Source organism: Lathamus discolor, chromosome 4 (genome assembly GCF_037157495.1).
Source record: "Lathamus discolor isolate bLatDis1 chromosome 4, bLatDis1.hap1, whole genome shotgun sequence".
Taxonomy (NCBI): Eukaryota; Metazoa; Chordata; class Aves; order Psittaciformes; family Psittacidae; genus Lathamus; species Lathamus discolor.
The window spans coordinates 120,887,178-120,908,515 of NC_088887.1; the positions used below are offsets into that span (position 1 = coordinate 120,887,178).

General features: G+C 37.9%; 1 protein-coding gene across 7 annotated transcripts in view; it reads right to left on the minus strand.

Moving 5' to 3' along the window:
* The window catches only part of DLG2 (discs large MAGUK scaffold protein 2), a 1,029,196-nt gene that overhangs the window by 251,147 nt on the left and 756,711 nt on the right, over positions 1-21,338 (minus strand). For all 7 annotated transcript variants that reach the window (XM_065678826.1, XM_065678819.1, XM_065678821.1 and 4 more), the window contains one exon: positions 8,418-8,573. In XM_065678826.1, the coding sequence (XP_065534898.1) occupies positions 8,418-8,573 (156 nt within the window). The remainder of the gene's footprint in view (positions 1-8,417; positions 8,574-21,338) is intronic.

Here is a 21,338-nt window from a genome sequence, read left to right on the forward strand (position 1 = left end):
CTTTATTTACCCTCTCTCCAAAGTAATATTTCATTTCTAAGCTCACAGAACTCTCTCATGGGGTAAAAAAGTGTAATTTGTTCTCCAGGTTAAATCTATCCTTGGGTTTTCTGACGAGCTGAGAGCCTAGCAATTACTGTGACAGATGGAGTGATGATTTTTATGATGTGGAAACATGTCTACAGGAATGAAACTGCAATCTCCAAACCCATTTCTCATATTGGCCTTTAGACAGTTGTCAGGTAATAATTGTCATTAACTTTGTCACTGTGGACAAGGTATGAATTAGTGAATGATTCCATTAGCTTGTTACTACAGCACTCCTATGCGAGGTGACACTTGCTGTCAGATTTTTTGCCAATTATTCAGAATGCACACGAACCAGATATGGAACTGATATTAAAAATGTGGGTGTGACCTTCTCCCAACACTCAGAAGCATTTGAACATCATGTCTGGAGTTTTAGTGCTCTATTGTTTTGGAAGAACTGCTCCAACACAGAACAGGATGTTTGAAAGGGTGCTTACGCATCCTGAAAATAAACAATAATGTGTCTCACAGAAATGACCCTTTCAAACAAGAAACTTATTGTGTGGACTTAGTTATGAACTGACTGGGTCTTCATGAGATAATCTGGAGCATCACTCCTGCCTCGTATCTAGAAAGTAACTGCTGTAGCCAGCATTTGGTCAATGTTATCCTCTGAAGCAGACGTCAGTTTTGAGGGTCATGGTCTACCTCACCCTCCCCTTACTGGATGACCGATTGCTCTTGCCAAAAAACCTAGTTAAAAGTGGCCTGAAACTTTTCTATTCTCCTGGTTCTAGTCTTCACCATTAATCCAAGACATAGGAACTGGCATCCGATACTTCAGGAGCGTTCCTGTGACTTTCTCAGAGACTGAATTTCAGAGCTTGCTTACAGGCATGGAAAGGAAGAAGACATCTTTCCTTTGTTCCCAGCTGTCTCTCTGTTGCTCTCTTTGTAATCATACCAGCAGGAAGATTTTAATACTAATGATTTATAAATGTTTTCTTCCTGCAAGATGATGTGTTGGTTTTTTTTCTTCTCTAAAAACATAGTAAGAAAAATACTGCTACTTAACTAAACTAAGTTAATATTTCTGTCCATTTTATGGGCTAAGAATATACAGTCTAATTTCTGTGGATGCAGAAAATGAACAAAAATGGACCTGTAGCACTTGAGAGCACAGTACGCCTCAAAATCAAACCATATATTCCAAAAATATGAAACATTTCTCAAATGGTGGAATAGACAAAACACCTTATTTTTTCGCTTTTAAAAAATTAACTCTATTCTGTTTAAAGGCATTAGTTATCCTTCTCAGTATAACTGAGAAGATTATTTTACCAATAGATAGAGCGAAGCAAATAGAATTAAGTAATTTGCTCAACTATAGTGATTTAGTCAGCAGCACAACTGGAAACAAAGCCCAGCAGCTCTAACCTGAAGCATTCCAGCTTAACCTGAAAGGCTTCTGTAACTTTACATAATTAGACACTTGAACTGTAGGGATTTTATGCTTTTACAGGCAATCATCTCTCTGAGTTTTTAAAGGGTGCATCTTCCTAACAATTTTAATTAATAGTGTCTAAAACAGAGGAGTTCTCATTAAAAATAGGGAAGAGCATAAAAGAGTCAGTAGGAATGTTTGTTCTTATTAAGGTCAGAGATTCATCCATGCAAACATGAGAGCTGAGGCTGATAGCATCATTTTTCTTTCATTAACTATAACAGTTATATCTGACTGTATTATTTACTTTAAGAGAACACTTGAGTCAGGGTTAAAAAGAAATTACAGGAACCTGTTCCAGTCAAGACTTTTTAATTTGTTAATTGAAAATGATAAGGAAAACCCACAATTAATTTGTATCATCTCCAAAATATCCTAAATAATTTAAAGGCCTCAGGAGTCTGATTCGCAAGCAGGAGCAATCTACATTGAGGCTCTGCATTTGAGTTGTAGGCAGTTAGTCAACATAGTTTATGCTGATTTGGTTTTGCATTATAATATATAACTATGAAATATTGCAGTTCTGGAGCTGCTTTCAGAAGCAGCACCACACAGTCAAGCCTAATGGGTTTGTAGTTGCACGCATCTACATGCATCTTATCACTGCAATGTGTGCTCCTCATGAGAGTCAAGGTATCCAAACCTACTTTTAGAAAGGTCTAGAGGTGCCAGAGTTAAAGTACTTGAATTGCTAAAGATGAATTGGGAGTGAAGACCATAGCGCTTAGATACCTAATTCCCACTGAAATCAGCAATAACAAGATGCTCCAATTCCCATCAGTATGAACATCAGTACCCACGGCAGCTTCTGGGTTGACCAGTTTAATCTTTTAAATTGCTTAGGGGTTGCTATATGCTCTGTGCCTCTGAATGCCTAAATCTGTATATAGATATACCTTGAAGTAACTCCTTAGGGAGTTACTTTATCAAGAGTTATTTTAACCAGGTATCTTTTATTTTCTAAAGATGTTTTTTTCTCTGTGACAATATGATTATTTTTTTTCCACTGATACCAAATAAATTGAACCTCACTATTGCGTATTTTGCTATTCAAAAATCTACAGAAGGAACTGTGCATTTATTCCCTTCCACTATCTTTAAGCAGTGACATTTCGTAGTGCGAGTTTACTAGATATAAGCTTGTTGTCTGTGGCTGGATAGTGTAAAATGCAAATCAGTTCAGAATTTGACTCCAAAGTGTTAAAAGAGGAAAAACTACAAATCTACTCCAATTCGAACTTTAAATATTAAAGTGATTAAACACATCTGCCCAAAATAGAATAATTTCAAATCTTATAAATATTGTTTTCCCCCCCAATATAAGTAAATGAATACAACTAAACAGTAGAAATTCATTTTAAATTCAAGATGGTTGTGTTTGTGTGGGGCAAGCTGAAGATTCAATTTCATAATGTCATTGCTTTTTACTGCTTGTTTGATAGGTCCCATTTTCAGGTTGCCAGGCATCTAAAAAAACCTCAAAACAGGGCTAGATGTGTTTTGGGAGATATAATTTCCATATTAAACACATGGGATTGAAAAGGGGATGATGAGTACTCCTGTACAATGTGTATTTCAATAAAGATGACAAGAGCCTCCCTGGAAGGCGGCCACACACAAGTACACTTATACGCATCATTTTTACAATAAGCTCACTCCCAGATGGTTATTGTGAAGAAAAAGGCTGCTCAGATATTAACAAATGAGAAAGGGTACTATAGCAGTGAGTACTAGAGAGGCCTACCTTTTTCAAGTGCAGTTAACTTCCTGCAAGGATCAGTGAAAAGCAATCAGGACCTTTTCAGCTGTCCATTCATGGCCTATGGAGGGATCCCAGAGATCCATAATATTCATTTAGTTGACCACAAGCAGTAGTGCTTAGTGTTGCAGACTTGCTAGTCTGATTGCAGGGACTAGTGGAGTGTAGTGACCCCTGTGTGCTTACATGGAGCCTATGGGAATTCAGCCATGTGTTGGAAATAGCATCATTCATCAATCATTAAGATCTTGGACATTATAGTTTCCTTACCCATATATCCGGCATACATTTCAGCACATTTTAATTTGTGTAGCTCTTTAGTGTTACACAATGCTCAGCTACCCTTGAATACCTATGCAAATGGCAGGCTGTTTGCTGCAAAAGACTCTGCTCTGCCCTGTGCTAATATCCTAGAATCACAAAATGGTTTGTGTTAGAAGGGACCTTGAAGGTCATCTAGTTCCATCCTCCCTTCTGTCCCTATTCCTCATCGGTGTGAAAGTAGCAGTGGTCCCAAGAACTTGATGTCATTAATATAATTCATCAAATACCTTAAAATCATCTTCATGCTATTAAATAATAAAACAAATTGCCATTAATAAGAGGATGCTATTGTCTCAGACAGAATTAGTTTTCAAAGAAGCTCTATGAGAACATTACTCAACCTCTTTTAGAGACTGGGAAACAAAGCACAATATCAACTAGTCTATGTTAGACTACAGATCACAGTGTCAGCCAGAACTGGGGCTGCCTTAAAGAAACTAACCGTGATTTTGAAAGCAAGCCAAATACTTTCAATCCAGGCACCCAAGCACCATAAAAAGGATCTGAAAGTTTACAACAGCTAGGCAAAACATGAACAAAATTTTCACTTATTTTTATATTCTGGGAGGAATATTCCCAAGCTTTTCTCCTATAAGTATGAAGTTGAAACCCTACCTTAGTTCCTTCCCCTAAATGTATTAAGAAATACTGATGGAATCATATAGTCAAAGGCTTAAGAGAAAAATAAATACCAATGGAAAAAATTAAAATAAAGAAATAACACAAACCAACAATATCAGGGCTGCCCTTTAGCCCTTTCCAACCCTAACTATTCTATGATTCTAAAACCAATGCTGGCAACTACCGTGCTAAGAAGATTTCAGTAAAGACAGGGAAGGTAGTTATGGTCAGAACTGAAGCATTTTTTAAGTGTGTCTATGTAGGGGTGAATGTAATGAAGTTCTCAGTGCAAAGACTGAGAACACAACACTTTATGTTACGTACTGTTTGTAAAGGAGTGTTACATCTATGAGCTGTGATTTCCTTTTGCTGCCAAAAATCTAATTGCACATATAACTATCAATAATGACAGAGGCCAGAACACGAATACTCTGCATCAATTCCCATGTGGTGCTGTCAAAAGAAAACTTAATAGCTAGAAAATCTCCCTCTACTCCTGCCTTCAATGAGACAGATTTTCAGCTGCTGCACATTGGCATGCCCCTGTTAATATCAATTCACAGGAACTGATAATTCAATCAAACCCCAAATAACTTATATCCTAAAATGGCAGTATGTTGTTCTAGACCTCCAAACCTCCCAGGAGCTGACAGGCCACCATAACAGCAAGGGTTATAAACTTGAATTTATTATAGACGAATAAGGCTTTGGCCTATGAATCCTCTTTGCCTATTAAGTTAATGAGCCTTGACAAAACAATCATCTGAGGAGTATCTGTCAAATTATCTGGAGCAGCAGTTTGAAAGGCGCTGGCTGGTTTACAAGCATTTCAATTGGGAGAACATGGCATCATGTTCCTCTTCCCCTATCTGTCAGACCAAATTTCTTGCAGTTCAGCAGCAGATTCTCGACATTGGAGCACTGAGATATGACAATGACTGCAGCTACCAAAACAAGCAAATAATCCCTGTTCCATTCTCCCCAAACCTGAGGCTGACAAATGCCAATGAAAGACTCTTTCTAGGAAACCTTCAGGAAGACACGGAGATATCTTTTATATCTGACTGGAGACCGTGGAAGTGTATAATGTGGAGGAAAAAGGCTTTCAGGAATTTAGATGGGTAAAAGGAAACCTTTCAAAATGCCTGATGGGTATTTGGAAGACTTTTTCTGTGATACAACTTCCAAATGACATGGAAGTAATCACACCCATGGATTTAGAACAAGGTCTTCGTATGGATTAATTCTTGCAAATATCTGACACAATACATCCCCGAGACACATGACCTGTGTGAAATTTAGGGCTGCATACAATGACCATTTCTGCAAGAAAAGCCACTTGGATTAGTGTTAAAGTGCGATTAATACTTTTCTAAAATCTATGCTCCAACTGTGAATACCGAGTCCATGTGGAAATCAGATCATGGTATATGCTGTAAAGCTGTCACTTTCCTGACCGAAGGCATTTGCTGAAATATGGTCAATTATTGAAAGAGTCCTGTGGAAACGATGACAGTATTTGAGAACATCAAAAACTGTCATATTTTCCATCTGAATACTATTTCACAGTGGGAAGGAAGCATAAATTGTAGCAATCAGTAGCCTCTGCCACAGCATGTAGCAGAACACAGTGCAGAGCATTTAACCACAAGTTGTGTCTTTTCTTATCTTTTGTGTTCTTTTGTTGGACTGCTGAAATAAACAAACTGATTAAATATACAGGGAGTAGAGCTTAATTTTACATCAAATTAGAATGAAGAGAAATAAAACCTCATTCTTAAAGAGAACGGTTAGCTGACACGTGGTAAAACAGAGCCCAGCTTTTTAAGTCCTCATGTCAGGTCATCAAATATCTGATGACCAAGAATTCAATCAATCACACAATAAAGTAAAAAGATGTAGAGAATTATACCTTCAAATGGCAAAATGGCCTAGTTTTATGAGCTCTCCAGGGCTCCACTGATTATTGGCTTCTGCGTATCTGATCTGCAGAAATTAGCCTTAACAGATTCACCCTTTTCCCCCCAACCTATCTCCATAGTCCTGACAGTCAAGTCTACAGAGATCGATCATTTAGCAATGAATTGCATCTCTCTAGAGTTAGCATGCCACAGTCTAATCCTCAGTGCTCCCAATACACAACTTCATGGCCCTAAAATCCTCTAGAACCTGCTTTTTCAACTTTCTACTTCAAATTGGTCCCTTCCTTTCTAAAGGGACCATTTTAAAAGTCTTTTTATAATGACTTCCTATGCTGTCTGTCTCTAAACACACAGCAGCATTGTGATGCTTACAGATAAATTACTCATATGTACACTGTACTTGAAGACCTGAAGTAATTTTACTAATTTTTGGCTAGTTATTTCCTTTAAGATAACATTTGCAGATAAGTTAAAATCTTGTGGATAGATCCTAGAATGGTTTGGGTTGGAAAGGACCTCAAGATCATCTAGGTCCAACCCCCCTGCAATGGGCAGGGACACCTCACACTGGACCATGTCACCCAAGGCTCTGTCCAGCCTGGCCTTGAACACCGCCAGGGTTGGAGCTATTCACAACTTCCTTGAGCAACCCATGCCTGTGTCTCACCGCCCTCACAGTAAGGAACTTCTTCCTTGTATCTAATCTGAACGTCCCCTGTTTAAGTTTTAACCCATTACCCCTTGTCCTGTCACTACAGTCCCTAATGAATAGTCCCTCCCCAGCATCCCTATAGGCCCCCTTGAGGTATTGGAAGGCTGCTCTGAGGTCTCCACGCAGCCTTCTCTTCTCCAGGCTGAACAGCCCCAACTTTCTCAGCCTATCTTCATACAGGAGGTGCTCCAGTCCCCTGATCATCCTCGTGGCCCTTCTCTGGACGTGTTCCAACAGTTCCATGTCCTTTTTACGTTGAGGACACCAGAACTGTCCACAATACTCCAAGCTAGCACCTTTCTGGAGTTATTTATACCTTTATAAAACATTGCCCTTATCAGTGTCTTCACCCAAACTTGCACTGAACAGCTTGACTAATCCCTTTGTCCAGTGATTAAGCATCTGTTTACAAATTCTAGAAGCTACACAGTTTTCATTCTAATCAACAAACAGCTTCTGCATGGTCTTACCACATCTGCTGCATTCTTCACTAGTATTTCTCTTATTGCTTTTTCAATTTAGCTTTCTATTTCATAGCACTGCAATGCATTTCACAGCTGTTTTTCTAATCCCTGGGGTTTCTTTCCTGTTAGTGCATCTTACATTAATTTACCACTTTACTTTCCACTTACACGCTTCTGCTCTTACACTTCCCACATTACTCTTTTCTTTGACAACTGTTTTCTGTAGAAAATGCCTGTGATCAAAGCTCCAAATACAATTATTTTTCTTCCACTCGAGAACACAAAAGTTGACAGTATTTTACTTGACAAAGGAAGCACCCAACATCTTGAAAACTTGTAGCCTACTCTTCCTCTGTCTCCCAAGTCTTGCTTGCAAATAGTTTACTATTGCAGTAGACTACAGAAGAATAGCTGGGTTATGCTTGATACATTTTTGGAGGGTATGTTTTTCTTTATTAAATATTTCTCAGGAGACAGTCGCTGATAATATTTTATAGAAATTAATATTTTGTAGAAATATCTGTCATTACTTCATTGACAGAAATGTTAATCACTTTAGGTTTCAGCACAGCTAGCATAGGGAATGCTAAAGTTTAGACATATTCTCAACCACAGCTTGGTGAGGGAGGTGATTATTTTTTCCTTAATTGCATCTGAAAGGCTTAGGCAGCCCCTCTATAAACCCAAAGATGCTCAGTGATCAAAGTATGCACAACACAGAAATAAAATGACTGAATCAAACCGAATTGCTGCAGCTTTCAGTGAAGCTTTAGTCACTTTTCATTCTCACAGAGAAAGAAATACTGAATTCAGTTTTAAAATGTGATACATATCATGTAACCTATTTTAGAGCACCATTCCAATGGATCAAAACATTGCCTGTGTTCATCACTGGATTTTGGATGACCAAAATTACATACTGCGGTAGCACATATCTTCCAGTGGTGCAAATGTGAAAGCATGGTTAAAAACAAGCATAAGCTGTAGAAAAAGATCTATGGTGAAGATGCAAACTATGCGATAAATCCAGTGATGTTCATGCAGTCTAACGAAGGAGGTGAGGAAGAAGCGCATGCAGTACCTGGTGATCTCAGAGTCAGGGAGCAGGCCTACGTGGTAGTGGGGATAGGGAGCTGTAAGAAGGAAGCTTTTGTCACACTCGACAGGGGAATAGTGCCTAGGAGAAGGTGGTTTATCACACAGTTTGTTCACAGTGCTGTAAACAGGTTCAGGAGGCCTGGTGATACAGAGACAAGAGTAAAAGATCAGGTGTGTATTAGTGACTGAGAATACAGAGAAAAACACAGCAATCATTTTAAAAGCATGCACAGCAATTCTGTCGAGACCTTTTCAGGAGGGCTTTTCTGACAAGTGTGCTGTTCAAGGAAACATTTGATACCACAGTATTATGGCACACAAGCAAATGCATATAACGATACACTCAAAATAAGTGGGCCATAAAACTGGCTTATGGGAAGTGTGGCACTGAAAGGGAACATCTTATCTCTGAAGTTCAGTTATGAATTTTCCCACATACTCTCTTTATATATATATAAAATCTAACAATATTACTTCTGCACAGCTTTCTGTGTTTTTAATTTTAAGCACTGCATCGAAGAAAATGTTTATTACCTGAAAAGATGTATTTTTTTACCCATTAATTTATGATTAAATGAAGTACATATTACTTCTTAATACAAGATACTCCTGCCCCAATGAGCTGGGACTTTGCAAGTAGAACCGCGGTCAAAGTGATCCATACCCTGTAATAACACTGATGGTAACGAACCATGTAAGCAATTCATTTCATTGGCAGGCAATTCATTTCATTTCAAGAGTTCTTGGCTCTCTTTTCAGATTCAACCTTTGATTATGCAGACCACATCTGAAGCAGGTAACCTCATTGACAAGGCTACTGCAGTTGCACTTGCACTGCTGCTCCAAATTACAGACAGCAGTCTGCAAAGCTAGATAAGAAGGATAAGACCCTAAAGCTGATACTTTAGGATCAGCTGACACTGACCCTAAAGCACTTCTCTCCTGATGCCTAGAGGCAATACTTACCACAAACCTCCCAGGGAGCCAACTGGGGAGAGGGGAGAAGAGGATGCAACCTTTAGTACCAATCAGCCAGGGATCCACAGGAGAAAACCAGCAAAGTTTTAAAAGCAAAAAGCACCATATAGTACATTTCCCATCATGCAACTTCTTCAACTACAGCACTGGCCCAGCAGATACCTCTGGGACTACCGGCAGAGTGAAACTTGACTCATAATTTCCTGATGTTTCTGTTCTAAGGGATGCCAAGATGCAATTGCTGTCATATCCTCACTTCTGCCAGAAGATCCAGGATATGCCACTGCCTTTAATCACAGCCATACAGAAGCAGCTAGATGAAAATCTGATTTCAGAAGCCTGAAAATATCAAGAGGCCAAGCAGTTAATGAACTCTTTTTGTTCTTCTGGCTGCACTGTGCCTCACATGGGTGCGGTTTTTGCAGTGACTTTCACAGGTACCAGAAGTTATTACGATCGTGGATGCACTGGCAGATACAGAGAACAGATTTTCCTTTGTTGTTAGTTTCTGGTTTTGTCCTTTGGGGGAAGAGGAGTAGCTGCTTTACTTAAAACTTGGTCTCATTTGTTGCTAATAACGTTATTCATTGCAATCTGACATACTATTTGAGAACTCTTTGTGCCTGACTATCCCAGGGAAAACTTTACAGTTATAAAAATGGCATTTTAAGATTAACAAATATCAAAATAGCAAAGCTGCCACTCATTTTGCTATAAAGCTTTCTGTCAAGCATTCAGGAAAATCCCTTTACAAATTTTCAAGGTAGCAATTCTTATTTTATCAGCATATTTCAGACTTGTTACAGAGGGTTGGATTCAGTAATTTATTTACTAAATCAATTGCTGCTTTCAACACAAAAAAATCCAGAGGAAAAACACTTTTATTATTGTACTTCAAACCAATACTGTCTTTCATTCCCTCAGAAATCACTTTTGCTTTTAGGCAGTATATTAAAGAACAGTACAAATATTGAATATAAATGATACCTGCTGTGAAAATTGAAGTGTTGCCACAGTGCAGAATGATGAATAAAAATTGTAGATTTCTCCATGGGTTAAAACACTAACCTGTCCATAAACCACTTGCTAGCTTCCTACATTCAAGTTACTTTTCTTCTCTGAGTAGTAGGCAATACAAATGTTTCTGCCCTTTGGATATATTATGAATGCTCAAACAACACTGAGTCATCAGTGAGTGACCATCCAACCTTGTGCTGAGACACAAATCATGCCACAGAGATGGACAGATATGAGTGTTTGCTTTGTGAACTGAGTTACAAACTGCTTCCAAAAGCAAAACAAAGGTAAACATTCAACATCTACCTAGATACTGAGACCACATTAATCCTTCTAATAGAAACATGGGGCCCTAACAAAATGTCTTGTGAAGCCCACAAGATTTTAAAACATTTAGCATTTTTCACTCTTTTAAATCTTGCTGGATGGTAAGATAATAGAAAATTGGAACAAGTCACCACATTGTTGTATAAAGCATTCTACTCATTGGTATTATGCGATACTGTGACCTAGCTAACACCACACCCTCTCTGACTCAGCAGAAGAGAAAGGTCTGAAGGTTAAGAAAAGGAATTAAAACTTTTTATCCATTTAAAGCTTGGACTCTTTGCTCAGAACAGGATTCAGAGTATTGGCTAATTCTGGTTTTGAGTGCACACCTTGTAAGGTTTATGAACTGGTCTGAGATCATCATAGGCACTTATTTACCATCAGATGTAATTCTTCAAGGTCATTAAGACCATGGAATGAACTAGTTCTTTATACTCATTTATACTCATTTATACTCATAATACTCAAAGGTACATGCTAATACCTCAAGTTGCATGGCTGGGCCCTGGCTGCACATTTTATTGGCAAGAAAAACAAGAACTTGAAAACAAGCAATATGTAACACCAGGGGTCCAGCTCAGATCGGTATAAACTTATTTTCTTTCCCAATTAGATTTAATATAAATTAAATAATGTCAAAATATCCACTGGGCACATCACTATCCTGCTCATACAAACTGTGTTTCATGTAGGCCAGTAATCCTTAGAAGTAATACGAGATACTTGCTTCAACAGACTGTCTTCAAATATCCTCCTGAATCTTCACCTTCCCTATGGCAAACTAGTACATACCTACTTTGGAAGACACCTCCCTATTCCACCCCTAAAAACCTCAAAGATAAATAAGAATTTCAACAAGGTTTATTAAATGATTCTTCCAACACAACATTTTCTCTTGTCACTTACATTTCCTCACTAGAAAAAGATAGTCATAAACTCTTTCTCTAGCCTCCCAAAACTATTGAAAGCTGGACCGTCAATCAGTATAGATCTAACTGCAATGAGGCACAATTTCTACAGAAAGATATAACTAACTGGTGGAAGAGCTAACTGTAACAACCGTAACAGTGGGAGGTAGAACACTGATCTGACACTGGCTTGCTTTATTTATTTCATAACAGATTGTGTAAAGAAAAGACATCTTCCTTGTTGTTTGTAGTCCTTATTATTCCTTGTTTGGATCACTGTGTTGTTGTTTCAGGCTGGCTTTATTGCACAACAGAAGTCATAAGAAAATGGCATTATTAAAACCATTCTCTCCTCAGCGCCATGCAGGGTCCTCAGTTCAATTTTAACTTCTTTTTACTGCAGAATCCTGTTTGGCAGCATTCAGTTCCCAACACACAGCATAATAACTGTTAACAGTTTAATTTTAAAAAACATTTTAAAAGCTTTTATGGTATGGAAAGAAACCAGCTAAGCTCTCACAGCATATTGACTACGCAGGGCTACAGCCAGGGAATGCTAAATTCAATTTGAGAGAGAATAAATCTCACAATGCTGCAAGTTTCCAACTTGACTTTTTTTAGTAGCCATTTTTAATTGTACCCAAGTTCAGTAAAGACAACTAATGCATTAGCATTGCTAACAAAGTGTTGCTGGGAAGTGTGCAAAGAACTGTCGCTAAAAGTATAGCACTACTAAAACAAAAAATCAATAGCATTTTAATATAAATGAACTCTTCCACTTTGCCAGGTTGAACAGAGCCTGGGGTGACATGATCTGGTGCAAGGCATCCCTGCCCATGACATGGGGGTTGGAACTAAATGATCTTAAGGTCTTTTCCAACCCTAACTATTCTATGATTCTATTCTATGATTCTAAATACCAGTGATTTGCATATGTCTTTTGACATCTTTCAGTTTCTTGTTCATATAATCTTCTAGGAGAACAGATACGTTACCATTCAATAGATTTATTTAAAATTGAAATTTGATTTTATTTCATAGGTTGTGTCCTGGCAATTCAAATAAGACCCAGTCATTTATATGACATGTTTCTTTCCATTAAATGAAAGACACAGGCAGGGTGTGAAGAGCTGGAAGAAAACACCTGAAGTACATTTCATTAGTTCTTTCTGGAAATCCTTCTATAATCAATGATTTCTCAGCTTTTTCATTATTAGCTGCTGTTTTCATGAGCCTTAAAGTTTACCATAACTGCAAAACAAGTGCTTAGATCATGGCAATTTTTTTTAGCACAGTAATGAAGAGTAAGAATTGCTTTGTTCCTCTTAACCATACCATTTAAACATTTTAATAGGGTTTTTAGATGAAATGGTCTATGAAAAGGCATAATTTAAAACTTTTAATATTCTACACCCAATTCTACACTCGTTACTCTCAGACAATAGGAATAAAGAAAGGAAATGGCTGCTTAATTTGAAAAAAATCAGTAATGATGTTCTGTTGCAGTAATGGAAAAGAAGGCTGTTTCTCTTAGGAATGGTGAGACTATCAGACCAAAGGCCCTAGTTGTTTGCAGCGACAGGGCCAGTAAAGAACAGCCCTTCCCTGCTCAGCTGCTGCAAATCAGCAAAAGGACCACACAGACCAGAAACTAAATCCAAGCAAACTGTGGTCAGTAGGCCTATGCACCATGTAGCTGAGCACTTATCCTCATCCGTATTTGTACATTTTTCTATCCCTAGTTCTTCACAACACCCTGGGGCAATAAGTCCCACAAACCAATCATGTGAGATACCCAAACACCTCTAACTTTGTGTACTGTAAGCCTGTTCCTTGGTTACATAGACAATATATGGTAACATTTCAAAACCTTGAATTTTCTGTATTTTAAACTTGGCAATGCATTGTAAACTCCGTGTATCTGAGTTGTAAGAAAGTGTTAATAGTAGTTGCCTCTTGCCTTTTCTATGCCACAGGTACTTTTGCAGAGCTCTCTTCTAGCTCTCTCTGACATTTTTTTTCTATACTGGAACTATTTGATATTTCGCTTTACCTGCAAACTATGCTACACCCTGATCATCCTTGTCACCCTCCTCTGGGCTCTCACCAGTTGCCTGCATGTAGTATTCAAGACTTGGATGCATCACAGATTCGTACAGGAAAACATATTTTGTACTGTTTCCTTTCCTATCAGATCCTATTTCCATTCTTAATTATTTTATTGATTGCTTTTGAGTACTGAGCTGACAATGTCACAGGAGTAATCACAATCACCCCAAGGTGTCTTTCTTGAGTGGTAATAGCTGCTTTAAGAGTCCATGTCCATGACACATGTAGTATGCACTCGGGGCTATCTTATTCCTCTGTGTACTATTAAATGTTACTTGCCATTTCCATATGCATTGTCACTGCCAATCCTACCAGCTCATTTCAAAAATCTCTATACAAGCGCTAAAGCAGAGTCTGGAATTTGGTTTTTTTCTTTTAAAGTGTTAAGTAATAAGTAGCTTCCACTGACTGTATTAGAAATAGTCAAATCCTATTATTTGGGGATCTCTGATAGGTCCGTTTAAATCTGTGTGGCTTACTCAGGACATAGCAGACTATTTGGTGACTTGACGATAACTATATTTTTACTTTAACATAAATTACTCTACCAAGTTAAGACTTATTATTTAAAATAAATTTGGGGTAGCAAAATGAAATCTTATGATAGGCAGACAATTACTGTGCATTTGTAAAGTTAAATTATTAGCTTAATATAAAAGTTATGTATTAAATACATTATATATATCAAATAGCTGCTTTGCAATTTAGTGATTTCATGCCTCATTGAAGGGAATGAATAATACAATTACTAAGAAATACAGCTGTGACCTTTTTTTCTAAAAAGCTGTGGACTGGTGTTTACAAGTAGACATTTTTAGATGATAACTAGATACTGTATTATCATATTTCACCAAGGGTCCAATTTAAGGTTATACAGACAAACTTATATTTTTCTTTTCTTAACTGATCATTTAAAGTGTAACTCAAATAGTGTTCTTCTAAACTGTTAAAGGTTTTTTTTTTAATAATTCCTTAGATTAATTTGAAGACTAACCCAAGAAAGAAATCCTATTATGAGACACTATATTGAATACAATATAATAATCAGCAGGGTCTCTAACTTAAGAGGTAGAGCATGAGAATTCTGCCTTCTGAGTGACAGGGGGTAACCAGTAGCAGCAGCAGGCTGTCGTCCTCCAAATGGACAGGCAATGGAGATGACTTGCCATGACTGAGGGCCTGGTGGGACCATGTACTCACCACACAGACCCCAGAAGCCTTGGGTTCCTCCCCATTTTCCCAGACAGAGATGGCCCTAGCCTGATCCTTCCAGCATCTTAACAGCAACTTTTCCTACTTGCTTTCTATGTCTGCTCCTTGTCCCAGTCTTGCACAGCTATTGATTATCCCAAACCTCATGTCTCACCGTGTGAGGGAGTCGCTGGTTTAGCAGCCCTGAAATTCATTGCTGCTCTTCTCCAGACTATTTTTCTCTACTTATGTTCTTCCTTCTCCTGAATTCCACTTCCAAATCCAAGTTTAGTTACCCAATAAATACCAGTCTTCCCTTTTTGTGATTTCCATTCTCACACAAATGGTGACAAGTTCTCCCTCATTTTAGCTAGCATTCAATCGCACCACAATTCCTTGCCAAACACACTCCCACTCTTCCTCTGGTCTCTTCAATGTTAAAATCTGACAGAACTGCGCACTCCAAACACAAAACAGAATCACTCCTGCTTATGTTTCTGTGTCAGAAAGAGGTTTAAGAAATTAGAGAGAAAATTATCATTGGCCAAATAATGCTGTGCTCAATCATGCTGGCTTTTTTAAGTAATTGAGTCACTATTACAGAAGTGAGAAGCTTTGGTATACCTCAATGTGCAGTACGGAATCTGAAAGAGTTCTACTGCAAAATATACTGAACACAAATGAACTGCAGATTTCCAAAGACTAATATTTTTTGGCATTAAGATGGATTTTCACAAATGCAGTGGAAATGGTACGTGGATTAACTTCCATCTTCTCCCATATTTCAACACTGTGAAGCTATGTGTGGAATATTACAGTACTTAATATACAGTATCACCACAACTTTTAAGATAGACTAGACTAGAACAGAACATGAACTAAGACATGTAATTCTCCCTCCATCCCTTAAATGACCAAGTAGCTATGGTTGGAACTAAATGCAATTTAATTTGATAATACCAGTAGTCAATTAAAATTACATTAAATATAATAGATATAATTTACACTGAATTTTAAATCAAAATAAACATGCAAACTTTGCTATTCCTAGATAAACAAATCCAGCCCAGGTAAAAAATGAGCATGAAAATATTAACTTAAACAGCTAATCTGCCCAAGTTATAACTAATTTAATAAGAATAAATTAAAGGAATTATCAGTCTCCCCATATTACTAGTTTATTCTTTTGAGGGCATAGCTGACATGATGAGTTTGGGTTAGGCACGGTGATAAAATCGTTGACAGCTCACAATTACCTGTCATATTCATATAACTATATCTGTGTACTTCTACATATCTTTTAACTTATCACTTATAAAGTAATATTGGGTCAAAAACATGGTGTAAAAATCAGCATTTGAAAGTTCTACCTACGCTACTTGAAGATCATCTGGGAAATGTGAGTTTCAATTCTACTCCCACACAAGAACTACGCAGCTAACTCTTTTCAGCAAATACACACTTTTAAAACATGCGGTATATAGATTTTGTCAATGGATTAACTAAATCAATTCATTAAAGAATCCCAAAGGAACTGTTTTCAGAACTTATAACTAAAAATTGCAGTCCTTTTTACCTATTGCTCTGCTTCATAAAACCATATCAGAAAACTATTACTTACAGTTTTATAACACACAAACCATAATGTTAGTTGTTGTAGTTTAATACTGGAAAGTCAAATCTGTGTATCAATATAAACTTAAAGGTGTTTCCATAAAATATCCTCAACCAGCAAGTTTAGATAAGTAAACAAGAAGCAGTCAAGGAACGGTACTTTCAAAATGGATTAAAAAGCCCCTGAGACTTCGACTCATGGCTCTTCTTTTTCTCCCTCCCAGTCCCCAGCACCTCCTCCTCATCCAGAAAATGTTATTTTGCAAAGATACATGTAAAAGAATCAAATATGCTTTTCACAGCAAAACCGGGAACTCAGCTTTTCCATTCATGAGTTTTTATCCAGCCAGAGTTAAATGTTAAAGTGAATTTTTTATCAGCTGAAGCACAGAATTTCGATGTTATCATTTCCTGAAGTTACATAGGAAGTAAAAACTCAAGATTGTAGTTCTTTGTTTTTATGGATCTTTCTTGATGTTGTTCATTAAAGACAGAAGGAATGTACAGCTAAAAGCCACAGGATTTTTGGGCTATAATTTCAGCATTTCTGCAAATAGGAAGGCAGACATCTGCTAAAGCGTAAACTGCAATTCTCTCTCAGCTGTACTAGTAATGAATGTACCACAAAAAACCTAAAACAAAAAGCCACTTCTTTTCTTCCTACTGTCATAGAAAATTTGGTTGGAATGCGTCTGTATAGGTCATCTCATCCAATCCTGTGCCTGAAGCAGGACTACTGCAAACACTAGAACAGATCAGCCATGATTTTATCTAGCCAAAGCCTAAAAATCTCAAAGGGTGGATATTTCACAACCCTACCAAGAAACCTGCTATAGCACTGCTACACCCACCTACTGTCTATTGTTTTCTTCTCAAACTGAAATCAGAACATCCAAAGCAAATGCATCTGGCCATTGGTCCTTCTCTACTGAGTTTGGTTTCATCACCTTTGCTACTGAGTACTTATAGTGTGCTCTTAAATTACCCCTTAACTTATTCTTCATGACATTAAACAAGCCCCAGTTTCCTCAATATCCCTCCAAACTCCAGGTGATTTAGGACCCTAAGAACCCTCCGGTTTTTCCACAACACTTTTGAAGTTAAAGTAGGGGAATTGGTCACAGCCTTCTAGAAAATAACTCCTCTTTTTCTACTTGCATGCTTCTATTATAGCCTACTATGCTGATTACCTGACTGGCAATGAGAGGCACTCCCAGGTCCATGTTTAGCCTGGCATCTGTTGTAACCTCCAGGTCATCTTCAATGAAGCAGCAGTTTCATGCTTGTCTCATAGCCCATACAAGTGTGTGCTGCTGTTGCACAGCACTGAGGTGCAGTCTTCTTCCTACTGAACTTTATAAGGCTTTTCAATGCCAAGTCCTTGAGGATATCAAGATACCTCTGGAATATAGCTCTGTCATTTGTCATGTTAACCACTCCCCCTGCATTTATCATCCTCTTCAAATTTGCTGAAGGTGCACTCTGTGTCATGATCTAGGTCATTGATGAAGATATTCACTGACGCGCAAGGTATCCTAAGCTGCTCTGCTCATCACTGACCACCTGACAGATATCAAGCAATCATTACCCTTTCAGCCTACTGGTTCAGTCAGTTCCCAACCCAGTCTCTTCTTACAGTCTACTCTTTCTCAGCTTTCAAATGGAAGTGCTGTGGGAGACTGTATCAAAAGCCTCACCAAAGTCAGCCCTTGCATGCAAATGAGCATAGCCATGCTGGGAGAAAGCTGATGAGCAAGGTGACAGCATATAATCCAAAAGATATTCAAAGGGTATCCAGAAGGTTTCCAAACCTTTGCAAAGCATATTTTCTTTCCAGCTATTGATTAGTTCAATGTGTTTATCCAACACTTCCTCATGTTTGGATGAGATGCTGTTGGAGGAGTTTTAAAGGGTGCTCCCTGTGTTGCAGCATCTCCTGCCCACAGAAGAGGTGTGAGAAATACCTTTGCAGCCACTCCCCAGGGAGCTAGTGGGGAAAAGGAATCACCATGTGTCCCACAGCAGATCCAGACACACATCTGTGGGAGCTATGGCACAGGTCAGGTATGACTTTGGAGTCAGCTGTGTTTTCACCCATCAAAGAGGCATTCCTGATCAAGGCAAGACCTGTGCTGTAGCCCGAGTTGGTATAGGGCAGCCACTGGTATCCCCTCATCCACGCACCTTTTATAAGGAAAGACCACCAGGCTGGACAAGCACGCAATTTCCTTTTGGTAAATCTATGCTGAATATTTCAACTACCTTTGGCCCCTTAAAAGATGATGTTGTGTACTTCACCTTTTTCTGTATAGTCTGTCTCATTCTACCTTATTTTTTGAAAGTAGGAAATCTGAAGAATCACTTTTTGTTTTCCTTTATAACCCTTGTCTTAGCTCAAATCAAACAGCTTTTCAATTTTGCCAATAAGTGGCGAGCAATGCTTGTCTATATCTTTCATTTTAGGCCATCAGAAAGCTCTCTGCTCAGCCAAGAAGGCCTTCTGCTGAATCCCCCTCCTTCCTGCTTAAAAGGATGGTTCATTCATGAGTTCTCAACAAGTTTTATTTAGAAATCATCCATTTTTCATGGACCCTATGTCTCTGTGGCAACATCCCAAGAAATTCTGCTTAGCACTTCTTCAAAAAGCCTGAAGTCTGCTCTTCTGAAGTCTACAGTCATAACTTGCTGACTACTTACAATTCCTTTGAATCATGAACTGAAACAGCTCATGGTCACTCTGATCCAGATGTTATTTATCACCAGCTCTGCCACTAGTTTTTCTCTTTATGTAAGCCGCAAGTCAAGCAGAGAATTATTCCTGTTTCACCCCTATGGCAGCATTAGGAAATTGTCAGCAACAGTCAAGGGATATCCTGAATTGCCTGCACAACACTTTAATCTTACTGAAATTAAAACAAATAAGGACTTACTTGCAGAATGATGATGACTGTATTGATAGAGTTGGCTTTTATCCACTTTTGATCCCACATTCTACTAACCTGACTTTGTTATTTCATTTAGATTTTTAAAGGTGACAATTTCTATAAAAAATAAAGGAACGCAAAGCTTCCATCCACAGAGAATTTAAAGTGTATCCAACAAAAGAAAAAGTAAATTATGCCCATCACTGGCAGCATTTTGGACCAATTATATACACAATTTCAAAAAGCTCAGTAATTAAAAGACAACATTAATCTTCATTAAAACTTGTGGCTGAAGATGATTTGGATTTTTTCTATCTCTTGTGCTTGGGTTAAGTTATTTTTCTCCCCTTGTTTTATTAAGAGTTCATCTGTTTTTTTTCAGATGCAGATTCAGTATCAGATAAAAAAAAAATCTAAGTTTTTATCAACAGAAACACTTATTTTTGTTACCAAAATACGAGTATTTAGTTAAAAAACTCCTTAAAACTGGAGCAAAAAACCCAAGAAAAACAAAAAAGAAAAGTAAGAGGAAGTGGACAAATTGAGATGAATATTCAACCATTTAAGTTTTACCAATAGATTCATTATAGGAAGTAAGTTAAAGCTTGTCATCAGCCTCACTCAAATCATGTGTGCAAATAATTATGAAATTGCAAAAGCTCTTATAGAGAAGAAGTTACTGTTCCAAATATAGCTGGCACAAATGGAAATCTGCTGGAAGTGTTGCCATATTATGACTGCACAGGTAATAATTTCCCTATGTGATTGCCATGTAAATTAGGCCTGAAAACCCCTTGTAGCATGAACCAGGTAGTTTTAATGGACAGCACTGCAGTAGTTGGCAAACATCTTAATTATAATGAAAAATGTGAGAAAACATATAAGTTTCACTAAAATTATCAACATGGTAATTAACGTCCCAAACAATTTTATGCCTTTCTAAACCGGTCAGCAACAAAGGTGTTCAAAATATCTTCTTATTTTAATGGCACTCATCTGTAAATCCAATGGTACTGCACAGAAAGAATACATTCACTATTCTCTGTGTATAGCTGTGAAAATCACTGAGAGTTACCTGTGGCATTTTCCATAGTCCCACTTGAATCAATAGGAAATAGCTACGTGGATGTTTAAAGCAAACAGAAAGTCTCAGCATCATTCAAGGGTTAAATGACTCTCTTTGAAGATGCTATCATTGTACTCAGAGGAGAAACCTCATCTCTGGCTCTTGTTTGGGTGACTCTCAGATAGTGCTGTATGGTATATATCAAGTAAGGAAACGCAATGGCAAAAATTTCCTTTACCTTATGACTACATTCATTTTACCTTTGTGCTTTTGTATCCTGGGTAACAGTGTAGCATACAAACTGTTATCACTAATATAATTAAGTACATACTAGCCTGCTTTTCAATAGGTCAAAGTAAATACTTGTTTAGAACGATGAGATTTTCATCTGATTTTCTCTGATGCATTCAAGAGCATTCTGCATGGATGCATTCTGTTCCTACTACTCGACACCTTTGTTTCTGCTAGTGACACATGACTTGCACAGAAAGTCATGTTTGTAGAGTTAGATTCTCCTGTCAATAGTGCCAGTGCCAGAGAAGACTTTGGATATCAGCCCAGATAGGAACAAGAACACAGGAGAGGAGTATTTCACAGCTTCTCTGGTCATTCAAATGGACATTGGTGTGAATACCTCAGTCAAGAACCAGACTGTGCCAGTGTTTGGCTTTACTGTCAGGAGCTAAACCAGCAGAATTAACTTGTTTAAAAAAACCCTAAAAATATCAGCATAGAAATACATCTTTCTTCCTTAAAAGATCAAAAAG